This window comes from Rhea americana, unplaced genomic scaffold, assembly GCF_003343005.1.
Source record: "Rhea americana isolate MKP2758 unplaced genomic scaffold, rheAme1 scaffold_120, whole genome shotgun sequence".
Classification (NCBI taxonomy): Eukaryota; Metazoa; Chordata; class Aves; order Rheiformes; family Rheidae; genus Rhea; species Rhea americana.
In genome coordinates this window covers 132,741-155,085 of record NW_028185262.1, presented here as the reverse complement: position 1 = coordinate 155,085, position 22,345 = coordinate 132,741, and the positions used below count along the sequence as shown (strand labels likewise).

Sequence of the window (22,345 nt, the reverse complement as noted above, 5' to 3'; positions counted from 1 at the left end):
GTAGTACCTGTATTTTAGGATCCGTGCCATACTGCAAATACAGCACACGAGACACAAGTAAGCTAGAAGAATGAAACATGAAAAATGTCCTGTGAACAGAATTTAACATCAGCAAGTGGACAGAAGCCTCAGAGATTGAGGCGGAAGAAGAAACTAGGCTTTTTGGTGAAATGCTCTCTTTGGGCCCTCGTGGTAGCCTTCTGCACCACCGGTGACTCTGTCTGCTTTCTAATATCTTTCTGTCTTATGGAAAGTAGATCTGCAGGAAAAGTGTGAAGATTCCCAGGGTGCCCAAAGCATTGCCCATGGCTTATGCCACTGTGCTGCCAGGCTCTGGGAAAGCGCCGTAATCTGGAGTTTCTTACTAAGATCTTACTGAAAGGGGGATGTGTTAGGGCAGTGTTACAATCTGAGCTTTAAAGCCTGTCAGGATGCTGGGAGATTTCTGAAATCTTTCCTGAGCTCCTTGTTAACCATGTAAAATTCACTGGATTTTAATACTTCTCAATGATTAAATAGCTTAACTAGTAAATGGATTTGAGTGCCTCATTCCATGTACAGTGTGGGTTGCAGAATTTTTTCTTTTTTTAAGTGGAGTTTTCCACTTGGAATGTGTTAGACAAATTGCTGTTTGTTAGAACGTGGCAAAAGAGCATTACATAAGCTTCAAATCAAGATGAACCGTCTTCCAATATGAAGAAGAATGTATTTGCATGATCTCAAGTCCAGGTGCAATAGTGCAGAATTGCTGGTCACAAACCACGGAGCTCAGATTGGAGCTGAACACGCACTTTCTGATCGTTTTAGTGGGGGAGGGTCAAAATGAGCCTTATAATGGAAAGCAAGGTTGGACCTTAACTTTGGAGTGGCTGCCACCGCTCCATAATTGCCACACTGTGTTATGTTGCCATGGTTGCCGGTGCTGTGTCTCGGCATGGTTTCCTGGTTCCTGAGAGTGGGGCTGAAGCTGCCAGTCGCAGAAGAGCTGTTGTACGTGTTTGGGGAGTTCAGGCTTGCACTGGCAAGCAGTGATTACAGGAAGATCCAGAACCTGGATTTTTGAGGCTTTGAACAGTAGCTCAGTTTCTCCTCTGTCTTTGCTCCCCAGCAGATCATGGGATGAGCGATAGCTTTACAGGTTTTCAAACCAGTCTTTTACTACTTTCTTGCTGCCACAGGGTCCCTGTTTCTTTCTCGAGTCCTGGTTACAGGAGGAGTGAGAGGTGACAAAGTGAAATGGAGGATTCCCGAAATCCTGGTGGGAGCAGAGGGAGGCCGAGGGGGCCTCACTGTGTTTGGATTGGCTTGGGAGTGTTTTGATCCAAGGACCTTGGCTGCGTTGCCATCTGCAGAGCCGGTGAATAGTTTTCTCTGGCGCAGACCCTGTTCCTCAGTGTTGCATCATCTCTGGGAGAAAGGCCAGGTCCGGAGCCCTCGTACAAAGGCTTTCTGAAGCCGATGAAGCTTGTTCTGTGTGCGAAGCGTCTCCCTCCTTCCTGTCGTCCTTTCCCCAGGATTCCTGAACCGGCCGCGCTCTGAGAGCCCCTCAGTAAATAGCCACTTTATCTCAGCGGCTTCCTGTACACCTGGCTGATGCAATGTCTGTCTTTGAAATCCCTGCTGGAATCTCCTCTGGAGCTGTTTTGTTTGCCCTTTCGGGGAGGAGCCAAGCAGGCAGCCTTCATCACGTGGGGCCCTTAAATAGATGTATAAAGGATGTCCAGCCAGACTTGCTGTGCAGAGAGTATTTAGTGGGATTACAGAGAAATCTTTTTCCAATTCTGGGACTAAAGGTTGCAGTCCATTCCCGGCAAGTTGTTTGTGGGTAGCCTTCCGCTAGTCGCAACTTCTGGATGCCTTCAGTGCCAGAAAATTCTGTTGATTCTGGTTCTATATTCAGCAGCTTCCCGTGACACTGTGGACTGTTTGGATTCTTATGGGAACTGTAATTCTCTTGGTTTGGATTTGATCCTACTTATTGCCCTTTATTGCACTGTTTCCCTCTACCTTGCGTGTAGTGTAGGGCTTTCTCTGAAATCTCTCCAAAACATAATTCCAAGTTCTAAAGATTGGTGGGGGGGGGGAAGTGAGGGGGAGATGTTGCCTGACAGACTCCTTAATTTTCTTAATTTAGGGCTTGTCTAGGAAAAACCTAGGAAAACCTAGGAAGGTTTTAATAGTTCAACTGATCTGATCCTTCATATGAATGCTGCTGTATTCACAGGCAGTAAAATCTAGAATGAAGTCAGCCACTGGTCTGCTAGGATTAAACTAGTTTAGTTCACGTTCATTTTGTATCTTACTTTAAGTAACTATTTGCTGGTGTAGGCAGCCCTCTTTAGATTTAATCTGTAAATGTAGAACTTTGATGGACAAGGTGTGGCAGACCTGACAGTGGGGCTTTCCGATTTTGCGGTCCCTGGCTGTGCGCTCTGCCCCCTTGCAGAAACTTCTTGTCTCCGTAACAGAGTATCTGAACGGAAATGTATATTTTACCTGCTTCTGCTTGTTGTCTACTGCAGTTGATGAGACATGGCAACATTTCCTTCCTGCCAGCTGTTGGGGCACAGGGATGCAGGGGACAGCTGGGGCACTAACATCTTCAGCTGCCACAGCTGGGTTCACTGGCAGTTAATTGTCAAGCCCTTAATCTCGAGCTACCTATTCTAAGACTTTGCACTTTCTTATTTTTCTGGAACTCGGTCGTTTGACTGTTCTCCTTTACCCTTATAGGAAGAGAGCGCAACAGTCCCAGATCATAAAACAAGCACACAGATTGGGACACGTAATATGCTCCTCTAGCTGCAGATTTTTTTTTCCCCTGCTACTACCCCAAATCAAATATTTGTAGAAGTGAAAGAACAGTTTTTTTTCTTTTCTCTCTTCCCTTTCATTTACTTCGATAACTTTTTGTACAGGCATTTATATGCTCTCTGTGTAACTGTCCTTTTTCTCTTGTGTTGTTGTAGGTCTTTCAGGAAAGATAAGAAAATAGTATTTGCAAAAACAAAATCATTTTCTAGGGCCACCCATATTTCATTTTGAAAATATCATTTTAGAACTTTAGTGTTCAGAGAATCTATCACCTTTTACAATGACTTATGCTGTGAGATACAGTAGTTTTAGCATAGAGGGGTGTAAGAATTATCTTTTTACCTCTTTATTTTATCAGATTGACTAAATTTCTCCACTACTGTCATTATTTTTAGGGTTTGTTTTGATGATTAACACTTAAAAGATATTAATGTTTTCTGTAAGTTTTTATACTTTCAAAGTATTGCGTGCTTGTGAAGTTTGCTTTAAGAAAGTATTTCTTTTGTTTATGGCCCTTTAAGCTCCAATAAAGTTAGGTGGACTTTGATGCAGACTTACCCGTTGCGATAGTCCTCTTCCCTTTTTGAGGTTGTTATTCCCTTAAAACATCTTTATCACCATGCTTCTCAGCAGACTGAGTTGTGCGCAGGACTGCACAAATGCAGTGAGGTGTCTGCGTGTCAGCAAGGCGTGCAAGCAAAGCTATCTTGTGGTTTACCTGCTACCTCTTCATGTTAACATACCTTAGAATAATTTGGTCCACTATAGATGCTGCTACTCTATAATTTGCTTATGGAGTAATCGCTGTGTATGACTCTTAAATCAATTTTAAATCAGTATAAACTAAAGTTTCAAGTAAGATTTTGTGGTGTAAATTAGAAGTTTTGGGAAAATCCAAATGAACCTTAGTATGACTTCTCCATCTCCTGAGTGTACTGGACTGTAAAGAGTGTGGTAGAATTGTTCTGTAAAGTGTGTTTTTGGAAACTCAAGCTTATCTGGCTTCCTTTATTAGTTATTACCTTCCCCCCCTTCTATTTCTTTCCAAATACCTGAAATCCATAGTAAATCCAAAAGTACAAGCTTTTGTTCTTAAAAACAAAGATTTTGCTTCTTGACTGCTGAAGCAGCAGCAAAGTTTTGAGGTCATTCTTGCTGCTTTCCTGAGTAAACTTCACAGTGTTTGGCCAGTTGCTGAGAATACCTGACATCAGTAAAACTGATGTTTTCTGATTCCAGTAAAATGATGGAATCCTGTGGATGGACATGACAAAAATTGACCTAGTGTCTTAAATGTAGGTTTACATAAACTTAATCAAAGTATTTTTTTTATTGTCCAATTGTTTATCAAATTTTATCTAAATTATTTTATTCTATCTGTATCTCAGGTTTAAATGTGGCTTACATAATCTTAACTGAACTGGTTTAATCAGTGACTTTATCTAAGTATGTTTATTTGTAGACATGCATTGAGGTAGTTTCCAGTGCTTCCATAAGGTACTTTGAGGATGGCTGGAATCATTAATTTGATGTCACATCTTATAGGAAACTACATTCCTGAGGTGTAGGACCAGAAATGCCAAAAGCTATTCTAAATCTCCCATGTCGTGAAAACAGCATGCCCCCCTTTCTCTGGATCAAGGGCTCGTGCAGCGCAATGAGCAGGATCAGCAACCGATTTGTGCTAAAATTGACCTTATTTGCCAAGTCAGCTTTTAATTCTTAACAGTTTTCAGACTTGACTCTTATTTGATTACAGAGAAGCTTATGAGACACCTGAGAAATGGTTGTTGGGGGTGAGAAGATGTTTCTGCAGTTCAGAGGAGGGCAGGGCTGTTCCTTTCAGCGGTTGGGCCTGTGCAGAACGTTTGTGGAACCTACAGCATATGGTTTATGGCCTTGCTGAGCTGCTGCATTTTAACACCCATAATTTTTTAAATGATATTCTTATTTTAAGAACTCATCAGTGCTTTATCATGCCTCTCCAGATCCTAGAAAACAAGATAAACTCAGAATGAAATGTATACATATAAGCATTTCTTTTTTGCATATGGTTACTTGTTTATAGAGCAGGAGGAGTTTTTAAGAAACTCTAAAATATCAGGTGAATTTTTCACAATTGCACTATGTTTGTCAATAATTTTGTTATCCTGGTGCGCATTAATGAACCGTAGATAGTGTTGCCTTTTATTTCGATCCTTTCTCTCATAAACTAGGACTGAGTTCTTTGAAGCCCTGTGGGACGAATTGCTTTCTTGCCTTGTCAGTCAGCAACCAAGTAGTAAGTGGTACATGGTACTAATGATAATAGTATATACTCAGGTAAATATCTTGTTTTTTTCAAACTGACACAGTTGTTCACTTACTGCTTAGTGAATCCAACTTGTTTTCATAGCAAACCAAGGCGTTTGTATTGGTAGACTGAGGCACAGTCCAAATACCTTCAGGAGCCTATACATTTTAGAATAATTTGGAACTGTCACTTAGCAATTTGTCTGCTCTGTGCATGCTTATATCTAGATGTATTTATGGAATAGTGCATCTGAAATTCTGGGAAATTGGTGTGCATTAGAGCTAGTTATTTTAAACTTGCAAAAACTCTTGACCTGATTCTGTTTGCACTAGATATCTTTGCCTTCCTGTGAGCATCTGCCCTCTCCACGAGGTTCACAGGTGTGCTGGAAAGAACAGCCATGCTTACTCATATTCAGGTGGACTGCACTTTATATCTGAGTAACGCCAGCTGACGTGATGTTTGAGACAGGAGATGTTCTGTTTTCGGTATGATAACTGAAGCGCTGTGCATTTAGGTTAAATGTCCTGTAGATCTGCACCGTTCAGAGATTTCAAGGGGAAAGCATTAATGAATTGGAGCCAGAAGCCTGCTGTGCTTTTTCTGCTGCTCCACTTGCAGAGTGATTTGCTACTAATGCAGATGACAGCATAAATATGAACCAGTCAAAATTTGCTGGCTCTGTCTCAGGCAGGGTTAGAGAGCGTATCAACTCAGGCTTGGTGGCAGAGTTGCGATTTCCAGTTTGCCACCATGTCATCTGGCCCATGACAGTGTAAGGTGCAGGAGAGGAACGTGCTTTGAATTTCACCTCCGTGGCAGTGATTTGGGAGCTGAAAGATGTGCGGTTTGTGGAATTATATACAGAGCTCATCATATATACATGACTCATAGGCCTTTGGCCAAGCATTGAGAAGAGTATGGCAGTTATCATTTAGACGCTAGGAATCCTGGGTTGTCAAAAGTCTTGGGTCCATGTCTGCTTTTGGAAATCAAATCCCTGGGGCAGCTGTTAGGTTTGGAGGGTTGTAAAGGAAGTTCTTGTTTTTTCCTTTGCTGTATGCAAATAGGAGGTGTGTGAGAGATAGTCTCTGTTTCTGTGAGCAGAGAGGCTTCCCCATCCTTACCATGAAAGATAGGTTGAGGTTTTATATCATCAAAAAAGTATTTTTCTCATTTTACCCATGATGTGTTATGTACAGTTACCATTTCACTGTCCTTAGTAATGAATGAGATGCTGAATGCATGACATTGAAGTACTTTAAGGCCTCTGTAGATGTAGACTTAGACGTGCGCTTAAACTGTGCAGAGAAACAGGGTCAATCTCTCTGTCCTCCCAGTATTTGACAGCTATTTACCCTTTATTCTGTGATCCTGGAACAGTACAAGGGGAGTGTTATTTCCCACCAGAAACTGTAACATAACCTGAGCATTTACCAAATGATGTTGTAATCCATCTGAACATCTAAATGTGGGTAGCGATTGCAGTCTGTGGGTCTGTGTCCAGGATTTCTGTCAGGTGATGAGTTTTCCACAGTTCACAAATACTATGTAGAGCTGGTCGGTAGCTGTTGAGGACCACAAGTGACCAGAGGTGTCTATGAGACAGGAAGCATGGCTTCATAAAGCTGCTGGTGAAAACAGGAACAAACACATCTTGAAGGAAGCTCTAGCACATTGCTTTATTTACCTTGTTTGATTGTCTGCTAATATTGATTTTAACAATAGAAATAAGGAAATAACTTTCCAGCAGTAAGTTTTTTGTCTCTTTTATTTTAACATGGAAGGCAGCTTTTGTGGAAGGGGACTGAGGGAATGCTACTAATGTTAAATCCTAAACGGAGTTCTGAAAACTAAATTTACATTATCTTATAGCAGGTGTTACCTAACCTTCACTTGGCCGGTTCAGATTTCTTAGTGTTTTCTGTTATATAGGATGCCTGAAATAATTGAATAACATACCTTTATACTCAAGGCCACCATTTATGATTTTGGTTTGGAGGTGAGTTTCTTAGTTTGTGACCTGAGTTGAGAATTGATCAAAGGCAATGGTAGTTGTGCAAGTGGATGTTCATCTGAGACATTTTGATGATGTTAGGGAAGACTGAGTGCCTTTATACTGGTATGACTAGCTTAGGAGACAGGAGTACTGTTGTCAAACATGCAAAATATAAAAAATATTTTTAATACTGTATTTTCAAAAGTAAAGTATTTCATTTTAGGCCATGAAACTTCCTACTTCCATTTGATTAAAAAAAAAAAAAAAAGAATCATGTAGAAAAAATGTATCATGAGGAAGACAAGTTCGTGCTGTGATTGAAGCTCATCAAATTTGCATCACATTTTTGAGTGCTAGGAAAGCTTTTTTCAGTGGCTCTGGAGTGTACTTTTTTTTTCTTTTTTTTGGCTTTCTTTTCTCCCTCTTACATGGCTGTATATTTTTGGGGAGAGATAGGAAGGAATTTAGGGATTGGAGGGATAAGTCTCTTAGCATCTTTCCTTTCGATCCTTTACATCCAATAAATGCAGCTATGCTTTTGACCTGTACATAAAGTCAATCAGCCAGTTCAATGAGTGAACGTTTTGATCTCACTCAAGTATTTTCTGTGCATGCAAACGTTTTGGGTGTTTGTAGGGAAAGTTTCATGAATGCCACACCGTAGTTTAGCCTGAAGGTGGTGTGGCCTTGGATGGCAGTTGTGAGACTTGTCGCAGCAATTCGTTGTGAATGTTACGTTGTCAGAGTTGAAAGTACAAATCAGCCAGCAGCAACAAAGGTCAAAATCGGAGCCCTGGCGATGATTGAGCAAGTGCTCCTGGGTCAAACATAAAAGCAATCGAGCTAGCATTAGCCTTGTCTAACCTTTTGTTTTGTAGTTCATGGTTTTTTTTTTTGGTATTCGCTTTTCCAGAAGTGGGACTATTGGGCTGAAATGGGTTGGTGTTTGTAAATTCTTGATGGAAAGTTTTTTCCATGAAAAATTACTCTGAATTTGTCACAGTTATCCCAAGACTGACAAAAATATTCCTGTGAATACTGAATCTGGAAGTCACCCTGAAGCTTTTAAATTCTGCTGAGTCCCAAAGAGGCAGAAGGTTGGCGTTTGTAATGGTTGAGTCTCAGACTGCTGGCAGCTGCTTATGGTTGTAGGCAAGGCAAGAGATCAACAGCAAAAAATCCAGGGACGTGTTTAAAAGATAATTAAAAAAAAAATCCCTTAAAAGGAAGGGATACTTCAGACACTGTGGAACTTGTACCAGTTTCTTAACCTTTAGCCAGAGTTGTATGTGAATTAGGGATGAAAGAGGAAATGTCAGTAGCTTTTTAGCTACATTTTAGCAGTAGAGTCTGTCTCACTTGGTGGCTGAAGTCAGTGTGGCTGCATCCCAGTAACTCAAACTTCAGAAACTCTGGAGCTAGAGGAGATATAGAAAGGAGAAGGTGGGCTTATCTACCTCCCTGTTCCTGCTCCCTGTTGTGTCCTGCTGAGATTGTCCTCTTGGCTAGTACCTGTCACTGTAAGGCATGGGTTTGTACCGGCTTCTGAATTTCCCTAGACATGTTTTTTTAACTGAACTTGTGCAGTATATTATGCTGTAGGCAAAAAAGCTCAGGAGGATTGACGATGGGAGCTGCCAGATGCTGGGGATCAGGGTGCCATTTTTGGATCTTTGATACTGTCTCTGGATGATGCACGTTTTCCTTGTTTGATTTACACACGCACACGCTTCAGGAGACTGGAGAAGTGGCCTCTGTAAGGCCTTGGAGACCCTGAGCACTGTGTTGCCCGTGCTTGGGTGGGAGTCTCTGCTTAGGCTAACTGTCTTACCTAGGGCTGCGGCTTAATCCAGTTGGAGCAGCTTCCCTGCGGACAGAGGACTGTCTGTTAATAAAAACATAGAGCATCGAAGAGAGGGATTTTATTTGCTGCGTTGTCCCCAGGGTTAGGCCAGGTTAGCCGGTGAACTATGTACCTTCATTTCTGTTCAAATAAAAGCAGTATTCTTTAGCTCCTTTTATATACAGATTTGCAGAAATCAGATTTGTAACAAGCCCAGGAAAGGGTAAATGGGACATTGCTTGAAGTTCCTTTTCTTCAGAAAAATGCCCTGGAACGCCTCAGCTCTCTTGGGTTTGTGGGGTTGCCTGTGAGCTCGGTCCAGGTCTGCTCGCTTTCTCTGCGCCCTCCCTTTGAGACCATTCCTTTGTGGCATAAAAGGGAGTCACTGCAGACGACTTAGAAATATTTACACGCTACTACTGCAGTTCTCTGGGTGCCTGTGATATATTAACAGAAAGAGATTTCTCTAAAGGAAGCTATTTCCTGGTGGTAAGGAAGGCCTGCCTTCCCAGGCAAGAGAGAAATGGAATATTGCATGGGAAATCTCAGCCTTGTGACTCCCGTATGTTCCTACATTTGCCCTAGTAGTGATCTGCTTACAAGATACTGATATGTTTTTTGTTTGTTTTTAAATAAGCAATCACTGGATTATCGCATCCAGAGCAAGTTCCCTGTGAGAAATTTGCTGCCCACAGCAGAGCTGCCTCCCAGGCTCTCTGCAGCCCGAGTATTTGTTGGCTGGTTGGCAAAATCCTTGAGCTGCCAGTGAGCACGTGACCGTAGGTTATAACCGAAAGCCGTCTCGTTTGGGTCGTGCTCTGCAGGCCTTACAAAACCACGCTGCCTAGGTCCACGGGAGGACTGCAAAAAGTCATTCGAGGCTATTCTGATTTCGGTTAAAGTTTAGCTTGCAGAGAGGATGGTTGTGGCCATAGCCTGTCTCCTAAATCATTACCATTTTCTCTGGTTTTGGAGCTTTGTTTGCTTCACTGGGTACTGTGAAAGGCAGCACTTCTGTATACTGTGGGAGTTCTCTTTAGGCTTGCATAAAAACCAGCTCTGTGATTAACTTTCGCTGGGGTTATTTACGTAACGAGGAACGTCTGCTGCTTTGTCTCCGCTCGGTGTCCAGCCCTTGGAAGCCGACGTTTCCCAGCGCTTCCCCTGGCTGCCTTGGCGAAAAGCTGCGGTCAGCAGGAAAGGTGGAGCCTCGGCGCGGGTTTTCCTGCCGCCCCCGGCGGGCTGCGGCGCGTCGCCCCGGCCCGGCCGCGGCTGCGCCCCGTGATGCCGCCGTGACTCACCCTGGGCTCGGCGCCGGCCCAATGGCGCCGCGCCGCTTCTCGTCACGGCCGCCTATGGGCGAGCGCCGAGACGTCTGACGTGGCCCTGCTGCTGGGAGGGCTCAGCCGGGATTTCGGAAAGTCGGGGGCCCTCCGCGTCGGGGCCGGCCGGCCGGCCTCGGCCGTGGGGGCAGCCTGCGGGGCCGCCCTCGCGCGCCCGGAGGAGCCTGCCCGCGCTCCCGCGGGTCGGGCGCTTGCCCTCGCCGTAGGCAGAGCGAATGCAAACGCAGGCCGGTCTCGAGCGAGGTGTCTCAGAGCAGCCGCCGCCTCCTCTGTGCTCGTTGTCCTCCCAGAAGAGGACTTGACTGCGACTTGTTTGGGAAGGAGCTAGGAAGTGTTCGTGGAGGGCTGGGGCGATGGGTGCCGGCGGTTGCGTCTATGCAAAAGGAGCTGATACGTGGCCTGAGCGACAGCGGGCGCAGAGTTTGGCGGCGGGGGGAACGGCCCGATTGGCCTTGTGGCAGTGCCTCACTTCGTGTCACCCCCAGACTGTAAGAAGCTGCATCTACTCCTTCCCCAGCCCCAGATATGGAAATTAAGTAAAAAAAAAAAAAAAAAACAAAAAACAGTGCAGCGTGGCACTTGCTGGCGATCCGTTTCTGCTCATTTTCTACTTAAAGCCTTCTTTGGGGGTGTACCGGGAGGCCTCGTGCTGTTACAAAGATGCAACGCTTTATTTCTCCCCGGTAGGTTTCCCCATGTCCGTGACGTGTTGGCCGAGGCTCTGCGGCTCCTCTCCGCCCTCGGAGCGGCCAGTCGCTGCCCTCTGGACTCCGTGATCCCCGACGGGCGTCATGAGCATTGCAATCCCTCTGGGAGTCACCACACCAGATACGTCCTACTCCGACATGGCCGCAGGATCGGAGTGAGTGCTGCCCCGAGGAGGACGGGAGGGGTCCGAGCGCGACTGCCGGGTCGGGGCAGGCGCTGGGGCGCTCGCAGAACGGGCGTGCTGGCCCGCTGCCTGTCTGAGGGGTGAATGTAGAGGCAGGCTCTGAACACCTAACAAATGAGGTATTACAAAAATTGGTAAGTTTGAGACAGGCAAAAGGGGAATTGCAAAAACGTGAAGTGCTTCGCTCTGATTTCAATATGAGCCTGGCTAGTATGTCTGCATGTGTGAGTGCAGGCAGTTGTACATTTTCTGGACTGATGTTTGAAGCTGGCTAGACACAAGCCAGCTCCTTTTCAAAAACTATAATATGCAGGATCAGTATGCTGAGCCTGTCTTGCAGCAGAGCTTGTTAGCTGAGACTGAGTGCCATGCCTACATGACTGTCTGGCTTCTGGACCAACTTGGAGCTTGGCTGAGGATGTATGACAGCATCTGCCTCTCTAGAAGCCTTTATGTATGTTGTTTCTGCCCCTTTAGCATGTCCCAAGAAGAGCACCTTGGGGGGCGATCCTTCAGAGTCCCTGTCACAGGTGCCCCTTTTGCTGATGTGTCACCACAGTACTATACCTTGCTAGGGGAGGATGCCTACCATTTTTTAAAAAAAGATACTGCTTTGCAGGAGTCAGATAATGTTTCAAATCCTGAAAATACTACATAGTGATCTTTTCTTAAAATCCTTGTTAATAAGGTGTCAACTGAGTATTGTGTTTTTGTAGGGAGTAAGAGGAAGGGCTGAAGTGATTTTTTTTTTTTTTTTTTTTGTGCTTCTGCCCCCTGCTTTCCTGCATCCATCTTTGAAATATGAGCAGCACCGTCTCTTTTAAAAAGCCTATTTGAGGAGGAGGATTTCCCATGTAAAATTTGAAGGTACCTCCTGTGCAGATCCCTGCATATCAGTTTGGTCAGTGTAGAACACAAATAATGCTCCACATTCTAATTTTGAGCTTTAAGAGCAATGGACTAGAGTGTGACTCGTTGCTTTTCCTTTCCATCTTGCCCTGATTCTATACAGACTCTACAAGGTTTCCTAATGCTGCTTTTTGCCCATCTTCATATTGACTCCATTCTAGGCATCCTTTTCTTTTTATGATGTTTTCTTTTATCCAAAAGTCTGTATTTTTGTGTCATTTTTAAGAGTTGTCAGTCTAATAAGTAACTGCTGATCAGTGACTTAATCTGGTCCTTTGCTTTGCAAGGTTTAACATTCAGTATTTCTTGTCACCATGATTCTCCCACTCCAGCACTTTAAAGACTCAGCTTTCAGGAATGTTAAGCTATTTCTTACAGGAAAAAGGGTGGTAAAAGGTCTGTTCAAGTTCAATGTGCTTTGTCTTCAGAGTTGAGTATGATAGAGAGGGGAGACATACCTATCCATGTCAGTTGTTACATTTAAATATCAAAAAGACTGCCTAGAAACCTTCTGAAAAGCTACTTTTCTCCATGTTTTAGTTTTAAGGAAATGCATAGGCCTAACCTGAGGCAGGCTAGATTACTTTCTGAAACGGCTTTTGAGGATTTCTGAGTTGGGCGCTCTCCCCATTTTTTAAAAATAGGGAAAGCCAGGACTTTATTTCTGGTCTTTCTGTTGTTGCCCTGTTGCTTCCCTGCTGAAGTATCCCTTCATGAGTGTGTTCAAATTTAAGGTTGTCTTCCACTTGTCCTTTGAAATTCTGAAAGTCTAATACGTAAGTCTGGTATCCAAGTTTCTTGGCTGTTACAAGGCATTGATTTCATTTATCATTAAGGTAGTGGAAAGGTAAATGGGAAACTAGTTTGACCTCTTTTCAAGTTGAGCTTTAACATCCTCCCCTGCATGCTGATTCAGAGGGGAGCTGAAAATGCTGAAAAATATGTGTTTTATAGTCTCTAAGGGTGCTCTGGAGGCTGTAGACTACCTTTGCTATGTTAATCTGACTCTGCATATTGGAAGATGTTGAAGCTGCTTGCAGGGTTGCAGTGTTTTTCGTGCCGATGAGGAAGCATGGGCCCCTGGCCTTGTTGCCTTTGGATACTGTTGCACCAACAACCTTAAAGTCTCATTGTTGATACTTATTAGTACCAACTTATTAGCATTACTAGTGTTGTAGGTTTACTATTGTTAGGAAGATGGGGTGACCTGGGCAGAGGACAGACCCATGGCTTAGGCTTTTTGGGCTCTTTTCCTTCTAATGTTGTTTCTGAAAATAAGATTAAACCTGGATGGATTTAACTCTGTACCAATCTAGGAATCCTAAAGGACTGTTGTTGTGATGATCCAGCAAGGCTGGACTATACGACAAGCTCCACACAGTGTCTTTATTAAGAAATATGTCCTCTGGGAGGGATCGCCACCTGTATCTTCTGCTCCTAACAATTTAGGTGACTAGCTACATTGAAAACTAGCTGAATTTATGATGCCATCTGCCTGAATTCTGAAGGATGGATGTAGGATTTCAATAGATCAAAGGCCTGCTAATTTCTACAGTTTTGTGCAATACATTATTGCTGCTTAACGACCAAAAGCCTGGTTCACCTTGCTCCAGAAAAAGTCAGAACCTTGGAAAGTTAGTATGTTAGCGTAGGTCAGGTTCAGTGGCAGGGTGGGGCGAATTTCAGTGCAGCAGAGATTTCAAGAGCTGAAGAGGAAGTCCAAAGGGCACAGAGGTTAGTTTTCTTGGGTGGTGCCCAAACACTGCCCCATGCATGACGACTGGGCATTAGAGCTCTGGAGCTCTGCCCGCGTCTTGCTGGCAATGTAGGACCCCTGAAAGTCCTCCAAGATCTCGTCAGAGAAGCAGAGTTTCCAGGTAAAATTTTCCTTTCCTGTATTTTTCCTGCTTGTTCAGCTCCATGCTATAATTTTGATGAAGATTTTAGCTGTGGATTTTATTTGATAATGCTCCGTTTATTCTGATACGGACCCTACTTCTGTATACGCAGAGGTTAGCTGACTTCCATCTGCCCGTGGAAAGCTCTTAATAGAGAGCGTGTTTCCCTGGTAGTGTTTTATCCATAGCCTCCATATCTACTTACTATTCCCTGCGCTGAATTGCAGCTATCCCTTCTCTTAGTCAGAGGTTAGCTGACTTCCATCTGCCCGTGGAAAGCTCTTAATAGAGAGCGTGTTTCCCTGGTAGTGTTTTATCCATAGCCTCCATATCTACTTACTATTCCCTGCGCTGAATTGCAGCTATCCCTTCTCTTAGTAGGGTTTCTGCAGCCTTTTGCTAGTAGCAGGGTATCTCTCTCATTTTGGGCTGTTTTTCACCACCATGTGGTGGAAGAGTGCATTGTACCCGATCAGCAGCAAATTTCCTATTCAGCGCATTGCACACTGTGTTGCCTATAGAAAGAACAGACAGCAGCCACAGACAATTCAGATTTGCTCTGTGCAAGTCATGAGTTTCATTTGCTCTTTGGAACAGGAGTCTCCAGCTCCTGCTAGTTGTTGTCAGGACAGCTGCTGCTTTTCTGCAGACTTTATCACAGGACATTGGTCTTGGCTAACAATTAGTATCTGAGAGAGAGAGAACAGGCATAGATGCAGGAAAGCTGCTTAGCTGCTTTCTGAAAAAAGCTGTTGTAGAAATAATATGGCAGTAGTTTTCAGTCCAGTGAGTTCAAGATTGGCTAAATTCAGATGCGAATGCTAAAGTATATTCAGTTTCATTATAGCTAAGGAAGTTGGGTTTATTTCTTGGTTCTTACTCTTTTTTTAATTTCTTGGATTGAGAACCAGTTTAATGTAGCAGGAGTTATCCAGGGTGGTCCTTCCTCAGTTGCTTGTTCTCTGTTGAAAATAGGTTCATTCTGTCTATCCAACTTCTGCACATAGGATGCTTAGTAAAGTGCATAATACGCCTTGATTTCATGAAGTTTCTTCATTTTGAGCTTATATATTGAATAGGAAGGAGCAGTGAAATATTGGCAATGGAAGATGATATATTGATGGGTTTTGCTTCTGGCCCTTTCTGCAGCCCAGAGTCTGTGGAAGCTAGTCCAGCTGTCAGTGAGAAGAATGTGTACTCCAGCCACGGCTATGGGGCCACCCAGAAACACAGCTATCGCGGGCTGCCTTACGCAGTGAGTACTCTCTCTGCAGTGAATCAGCTCTTTACTGTTTGCTCTGCTTGTTTCCTTGTTCCATAGTTCCTTCCTCATTACACCTTAGGAGGTTTTATTGGCTTACTTATTAGGGAATACATGTGGTTGAGTTATGCCATACATGTTGTATCTTGTGTATTTATCATCTGTGACCCCTCATGTGCTCTATAGCAAGCTTTATCAGTGTTCTAGATGATAGCTTTTAACTGAATGAAGTGTATAAATAAGGTATAGATATGCAATATTTTCCTGATGGTATTTTTATGCCCTGTTTGATTTATTGTACAGTATTTATACAAGTTTTGACTACATAGATTTTCATATTGGTGACTTAGTTATAAGAAATGACGAGAAAGTTGGGGAGAGTCAGAGCATGTTTTGAAACTATGGGATGGACAACAGGTCGTCTCAGATAATTGGCATTTTAACAGTTAGTGTTAAAATAGTCTAGTTGCTTTCCTAGGTTTTCAATTTAATTCATTGATGCAGAGGAAAACAAATCTCGTCTAGCAGACCTTTTGCTTTACCTTTTAAGGTAGATTCAGGAGTTCAGGCTATTGTGCCTGTTGGGAACTGTGGATTTGGGACTTTTGTTTCTGAGCATCTTATCTCCATGTTAAAAGTAGTACCGCAAATACTTATTTTCAGGATCATAATTATGGAGCCCCTCCTCCTCCAACGCCACCAGCCTCTCCTCCTGTCCAGACCATTATACCTCGTGCAGAACTGAATGGCCTGCACTCACCTGATGAGGAGAACTCTGGGGACAGCGAGAGCTCCTCGGAAGGAGAATCAATTCCCACTTGGTGCCACTGCAGTGTCTCTCAAGATGGTTTCCTCCTCAAGTGTGAAAAGTGCAGGTCAGTTTTGGTGCAGTGCAGATCCAGACTGCTCCTCATGTTGACTTCTAATGCCAAACTGTCACATTTGGGCTGCGGGATGGACTTCCTTTTGCTAACTGGAGCATTCTTTCCAGTGCTTTACCTAGTATTGACCCTCCTCCTTTGCGTTGTCAGCCTGACAAGTGTTGGTGGCACCAGGAGTGGAGATGAGGATGTTAAATCGATGTTCTTATCATCCTGGGCCCCACTGAGGGCACGCATCTTGTGACATCCTGTTGAATTTCAAGTGACTTTACTCCTACAAACCAGCTTCAATTGTGCATTCTCGTTTGGCAGAGGAATGAGCAGGGGGAAGGTGATCAGACTCCGCCGCCGGAAGCAGGACAACGTGTCAGGTGAGTCTGAAGCTGTAATTCTGATGATGGTGATTTTTTCATTTCTTTCTGCAAGGTCTTGCTGTCTTTTCGCTGCTGTAATCATCCTATTGTGATCAGTGCCTTCTAATGTTCTTTTCCTCTCAACCATTGGGATTTTCTCTTTTCCTTTCATCTCATCCCAGTCAGCTCTGGGGGAGATCAGATTACCTTGTGAACAGAGAAGTGAGATGTGTATCGGTGCCATTCAGTGAGATATCACAAGTTTGGGGGTCCTGTTCCCAATTTGGGAGGGAAAATTGAGGTGGTAAAATTTTCTCAGATAAAGAGAAGGCAGATCCTTCAAGTCATCTTGATGAAAACGAACATAGGGGGTAAGCTGTTCTCTATGGAATAGAGAATAAAGTTGCTAATTAAGCACTCCTCTCTGTAGGTGGGGACAGCAGTGCAACTGAGAGCTGGGATGAAGAACTATCTCCCTCTACGGTGCTGTACACAGCCACACAGCACACCCCTACAAGCATCACTCTGACTGTCAACCGCGTCCGTAGAAGCAAACCTAAGAAGAGGAAGAGGAGTACAGAAAAAGCTCGCACTGCTCCAAAGGCCAAAAAGATCAAAGTATGTGAAATAAAATGAAGTTGCTACAGTTCTGACCAAAAGCTGTGTAGAGCATTGAGAACAGACTGGCCCTTGAGGGCCTTTTTGGTAATAGGCAAGAAGGTTTTGTCCTACCAGGAATTGATTTTTCTGGGGTCATAATGTGACGCTACTTTTGTGAACTGCTAGAACATATGACTGTTAGTTTATAAATTACCTGTCTGATACTCCACACTTGTTTCTCAGCACTGTGCATTTATGCTCAGGGGCTTTGACTCACTATCTTCTCCCTTCTGTTCTATTAAGATTTGGGAGAATAGCTTTTGGAGTCTGTCTGCTTATTGGAAAAGGGAAATCTCTGAATAGAATGAAGTATGAAGGGAATAGGGCAGTTCTTAGTGAATTACATTAAGGATCTGGCCAGCAGTGCTTCTTGGTGCTGTTCTTCAATGACAGAGCTTACACCTGTGTGGAGACAGGTAGTGATGAACATCTGAGAGATGACTTTACTGTCTTGGTTTGGGGGTCTGGAATGTTCTGAATTGATGCTGGAATCCAGGTGGGAGCAGCTGGTTCCTTTCTGTCATCTGCTGGCTTTACCATGATTTTCCCCAGGCTAAGCTTCCCTTGAAGTTCTTCTGGTAGGCGCAGAGTTGATTAATTAAAAGATTGGGAACAGGAGTCATGTGAGCTCTCAAGTGTGTTGTTTTTTTTAATGAACCAGTTCAATTCATTTGCTGACAGAAGAAATGGCCAAAGTGGGATTAGTGGGGCCAGTTTTGATGTTGATCTTTAGATTTTGTAAAAAGTGTGAGGCAGGCTTTCTGGGTTCAGAAATCCTGGCTGTCAAACTCTTTTGCAGCTTCCACTGAATCTGTATTGTGGAATCCTGTTGTTCAAGTCCATTGCTTCTTGTTTAGGTCCTCCTGTTGTTTTTGCCATCTGTTGTTAAGAGTTAACCTGTTGGAGTAAGATCCAGTGTGGTTCTGGGAGTCTTACTTCTGAGTAAAGATTATATAACACTTTTTCCTTCTTTTTCCCCTTCTCTCCTCTCCTCCTTATTCTGGGTACAGGCTTTTCGAGAGGGCTCACGGAAGTCTCTGAGGATGAAGGTGAGTAGAATTGAAAAGCCTCTGTGATGGTAGTGGGGTTTTTTTCTGTAGTTTTCTTCCTCTCTTGATTTGCCTGGGGAATTTCTGATTGTGGTACCAGCCTTAGAATAATCCCAAGCCTTATCATGTACCACTATTCAAAGGGGTATCACAGGAATTATCCCCTGAACTTTGCTTTTACTTTAGATGGCTCATCACTTTCTGCAAGGCAGATGTCTTTAAGAGGTGAGACTGATTCATGGTAGCTGAGAGTTGGGTGTTTGATATAAGAATGCAGAATTGATTGTGGCTGCTCTCTTGTGTGGTCAGTTACCATTTGATTGCAACAAGGATACTTTAAGTTTGGGCATTTTAAGTTGGCACATATTTAATGTTGGAGTCCCTAGCAGTATTGCTTTGTTCCTCTCCACATCCCCTTACCAGGGATGGGTTGAAGGATGTATTTATTTCTGACTTTTTATAGTATTGGGTGTGGCTATCTAACAGAAAGATTTGACAAAATGTAGGGCTTAATTTTGGAGCTAAATATGTCCTGGAGACATAAAGATTGCCTTAAAGTTCAGACTCGATTCCATCTGGCCTCAGTATTGTTAGCTGACTGGTTGCTAGCAGGTGAGTCAGAGGAAATGGGACAATTCTGTGGTGTTTGTGTGCACCTACCTCCGTAGTAACCAAGTGTCTTGAGAACATAAGGATACCTGAAAACTCTTATGCTTTTAATATGTGATGAAAATAATGATTGTTATTCAGTGGTTCCTGTCACTAAAATGTGTTACACATTTCTCAGTCTTTTATGGATCCTGTTAAGTTATTGACCTCTGGAATGTATTTTGTTGAATTTCTTGAATTATTTTTCAAGTTACCATTGAAGTTTGAATTTGTTTTTTACCAGCTTCTTTTTTCCCTCCCTTCGCCAGATGGGATTATCTGATTTTTTTACCTTCTCTTATCTTCTTTACACTGTTTAGGACTTGCAGTTCTAACCTGCTCAGTATTAGGCTGAGCTCTTGTCTTGCTCTGGCTGTTTTTCATCTGTCCATTCCATTTTTATGTACTACTGATCTACACTTGCCCAGAATTTTGTCAGGTTCAGAACTCCTGCAGTGTATTTGGGTATCAGTCACACACAGAGCAATACTCTAATTAGAGATAAAATGTAGTGAGTAAGTGCGTGCAGTAAGTGGCAGAGAAGAGAGGACAAGATAGCAATGTTATGATTATCCCATTCTGTACTCAGTGATGGGCACAGCTGTGATATTCCAAACCAAAGAAAGATGCTTTATTTTGTGTTAAAATGTCTGCCTGTTTTGTTTTCCTTCAAATTTTTTTTTCTTTTAAAAAAAAGTTTTCCTCTTTCATAAACCACTTAAATCTGCATTTTTATCAAGCATGTTCTTGTGCCAGGTTGCCCGGAGAGGTTGTGGAGTCTCCTTTTCTGGAGATATTCAAAGCCCACCTGAATGCAACTCTGTCTAACATGCTCTAAGTGGCCCTGCTTGAGCAGGGGGGTTGGACTAGATGATCCCCAGAGGTCCCTTCCAACCTTACTGATTCTGTGATTCTGTTAATATTTTCTTTTTGTGTCCTTGTTAAGTGTAAGTGAAATAAGAGGATGGTGGGGAATAGCAGATGGGAACAAACAGTAGTTAAGGAGTGTAACGAGAGGACAAAGATCTGTCTTTAAAGATGGGGGAAGAAACTATATCTTGTTCCACTTGTTTCTATGCCTCCATCTGTGTATCTGTATGTAGAATAGCCCAGAAACACGTCTTGTGCCCATGACATCTATTGTGACCCTAGACTAGACAATCTTCCTATTCCCTTGCATATTTTGGGATCAGTCTCTGCAAAGATTCAGATACAATCAGCATCAGGTAGCTATATTGGATATGAGTGCATTGATTGTAGGACAAGCCTGCATGAGGTTTATTTGCCTTTGTGTGTTCTTTTCCTTTGCTTTTTCAATCTGCTTAATGATGTTTCTAAAGAGTCTTTTAAAGAACTTCTATTTTTCCTATGTGCAATGGTGCCAAGCACCAACTTGCAAGAGGTCTTAGTCGTGCCCAGAGTTTTCCATAAATTTCTGAGTAGCAGAAATACAATATTCTGGAGAATGGAGGTTCTGAAAACAGTGTCCTCATAACTAGCAGTTTCTTAGGTTGGAATAGATACTCATTTGCTCAGATAGGTTTTCCTCGTTTTATGTTAGCCATTCATCCTTTGCTATTTGGTGCAGAATTCCCCTTCTGAAGCACATGCCTTGGATGAAAACACAGCTGAAGGGTGGGAGAATCGAATACGACTCTGGACAGATCAGTATGAAGAAGCCTTTACTAACCAGTACAGCGCTGATGTGCAGAACCTGTTGGAACGTCATCTAAACTCTAATAAAGAGTACATGGGCAAAACTGCTATGCTAGACACGATCAACAAAACAGAGCTGGCCTGCAATAATACTGTTATTGGGTCCCAGATGCAGGTAAGAACCGATGTGGCAGAAGTGTGGGGTAGGTCAAGTTCTCTGCTTTCTAGCCATTAGGTGTGGGTGAGCAAGAATATCATAGCTGGTCATGATATTAATTCAAATTCCAAAGACTGGTAAGGGCAGATTTCCTATGAAAAGAAGTAGGCAAAATACCAGCATCATGCTCATGAGGCTGCCTTTGTGTATTTATTCAGAAATCCTTGCATTCCGCCACATCAGAGTTGCTAAGTTGTTTTGTGCCTTTGTACCATTCTGTGATACAATTCACAGGTATTTCACCGTATGTGGTTTTGGTGCCCGAATGGCTTGGGGCGGAACCAGATCTATCACTTGCTGGAAATAAAAAATAACCTGCTTTTCAGCTGAGATGTTTTCTCCCTTCTTCCTCCCCCACCCCTTTCTGGCTAATGCTGTATGCAAAACTATTGTCAAAAAACCTGTCAACTTTATTCCAGGCTTTTGAAGTATTTGGACTGGTAATTTTCAACTACTCCAGAATGACAGTTGATTATTTATTTTATTTTATTTTATTTTATTTTTTTACGGTGACTGTGTCCCCAGTTCTTTCTCTTGATGTTCAGTGACTGGTATTTTGCCGGGTTCACACAGCACATGTAGCCTAGGACAAACAGGAAAATAAACATCAGCTGAGAAGAGTGGTGGAAAGGACTGACACCACCACACAGCCGTTCATCTGTTCATGCTTTATTGAATAGAGTAGCATTCCCGCTTGTTTTGGCCTAGATTTTGTGGGCCATTCCTTGAACTGAATGGAAATAGGTGAAACTGCAAAATGATGGACTCCAAAACATGCATATGGCACCTCTCCTGTAGAAGGGGAACAGAGTCAGAAACTGAAATACCAGGTGGAAATTTGTGCTTGAATCGTGTCTGGTTCTATCAGCAGATTCAACTCTGTCTGAAGTTCATGTGCTCCCTCCTGCTTTTCCCTATGCTTTCATGTAGATGAAGCACCCCAGACAGTACAGAACCTCTGTTCTGTGCACATAATAATAAAGGAGAATACAGAAAGGGGACCCAATTTTCTTCCTCCATTTCCTGTTTCTAGAGTAATCTTTGTTTATATCTCTCTCTAAGACTTCTGGAGATTAACTTTTACATGGCTATGAGTAGTCTTTTAAGATTGGACAACTTTGGGGAAATACAGGAGGGGAAAATTTTCTGCTTCTCTGAAGATTTTTTTTTTTTCCAAATCTAAATTTCTATACCTTTTGCTTCTTTCACATTAGTTATTTCAGGGCTTATTCCAAAACTCAAGAAGTATGTCATTTCCTTTCCTCACCCTCATAGAAGACAGCAGGGATAGATCATTATAAAAGACACCGTACACAAGTACTCTCGCTGCTTTTGTCATGGTTTCTGCTCTCTCCCTTCCTGTACAGGTATAGACTTTCCCATAGCGAGAGAGTGGCCAGCGTACTAAATCAGAAGAATCCAAATGTGATGCATTCCAAAGAAACAAAAAGGATTAAAAGCTGCAAAACTGTGTAATGAGCTGCAGTTAATCTAAACAAGCTGTAGTTAGGTATCTATCATTTTGTATGTTGAGAAAGTATAATAGAGGCTTGGTGGCTTTGTAACACCTCTTGGATATTGAGGAAATACTGGGTGGCTGTCAGGCTGTCATAGGCTGCTGCGTTTCAG

At 43.1% G+C, this 22,345-nt stretch overlaps 1 protein-coding gene across 9 annotated transcripts in view; it reads left to right on the top strand.

The window, feature by feature from the left end:
- Positions 1-22,345, top strand: part of SETD5 (SET domain containing 5) — a 67,397-nt gene that overhangs the window by 10,423 nt on the left and 34,629 nt on the right. For 2 of the 9 annotated variants that reach the window (XM_085323908.1, XM_085323935.1), the window contains exons 1-7: positions 10,870-11,154; positions 15,141-15,246; positions 15,916-16,127; positions 16,446-16,504; positions 16,917-17,104; positions 18,157-18,195; positions 20,432-20,674. In XM_085323908.1, coding sequence (XP_085180034.1) covers positions 11,084-11,154; positions 15,141-15,246; positions 15,916-16,127; positions 16,446-16,504; positions 16,917-17,104; positions 18,157-18,195; positions 20,432-20,674 — 918 coding nt within the window. In that variant the 5' untranslated portion in view covers positions 10,870-11,083. Of the gene's footprint in view, positions 1-10,868; positions 11,155-11,179; positions 11,319-15,140; positions 15,247-15,915; positions 16,128-16,445; positions 16,505-16,916; positions 17,105-18,156; positions 18,196-20,431; positions 20,675-22,345 lie in introns of those variants that run through there. The other 7 variants (XM_085323925.1, XM_085323890.1, XM_085323874.1 and 4 more) reach the window with 6 other exon arrangements.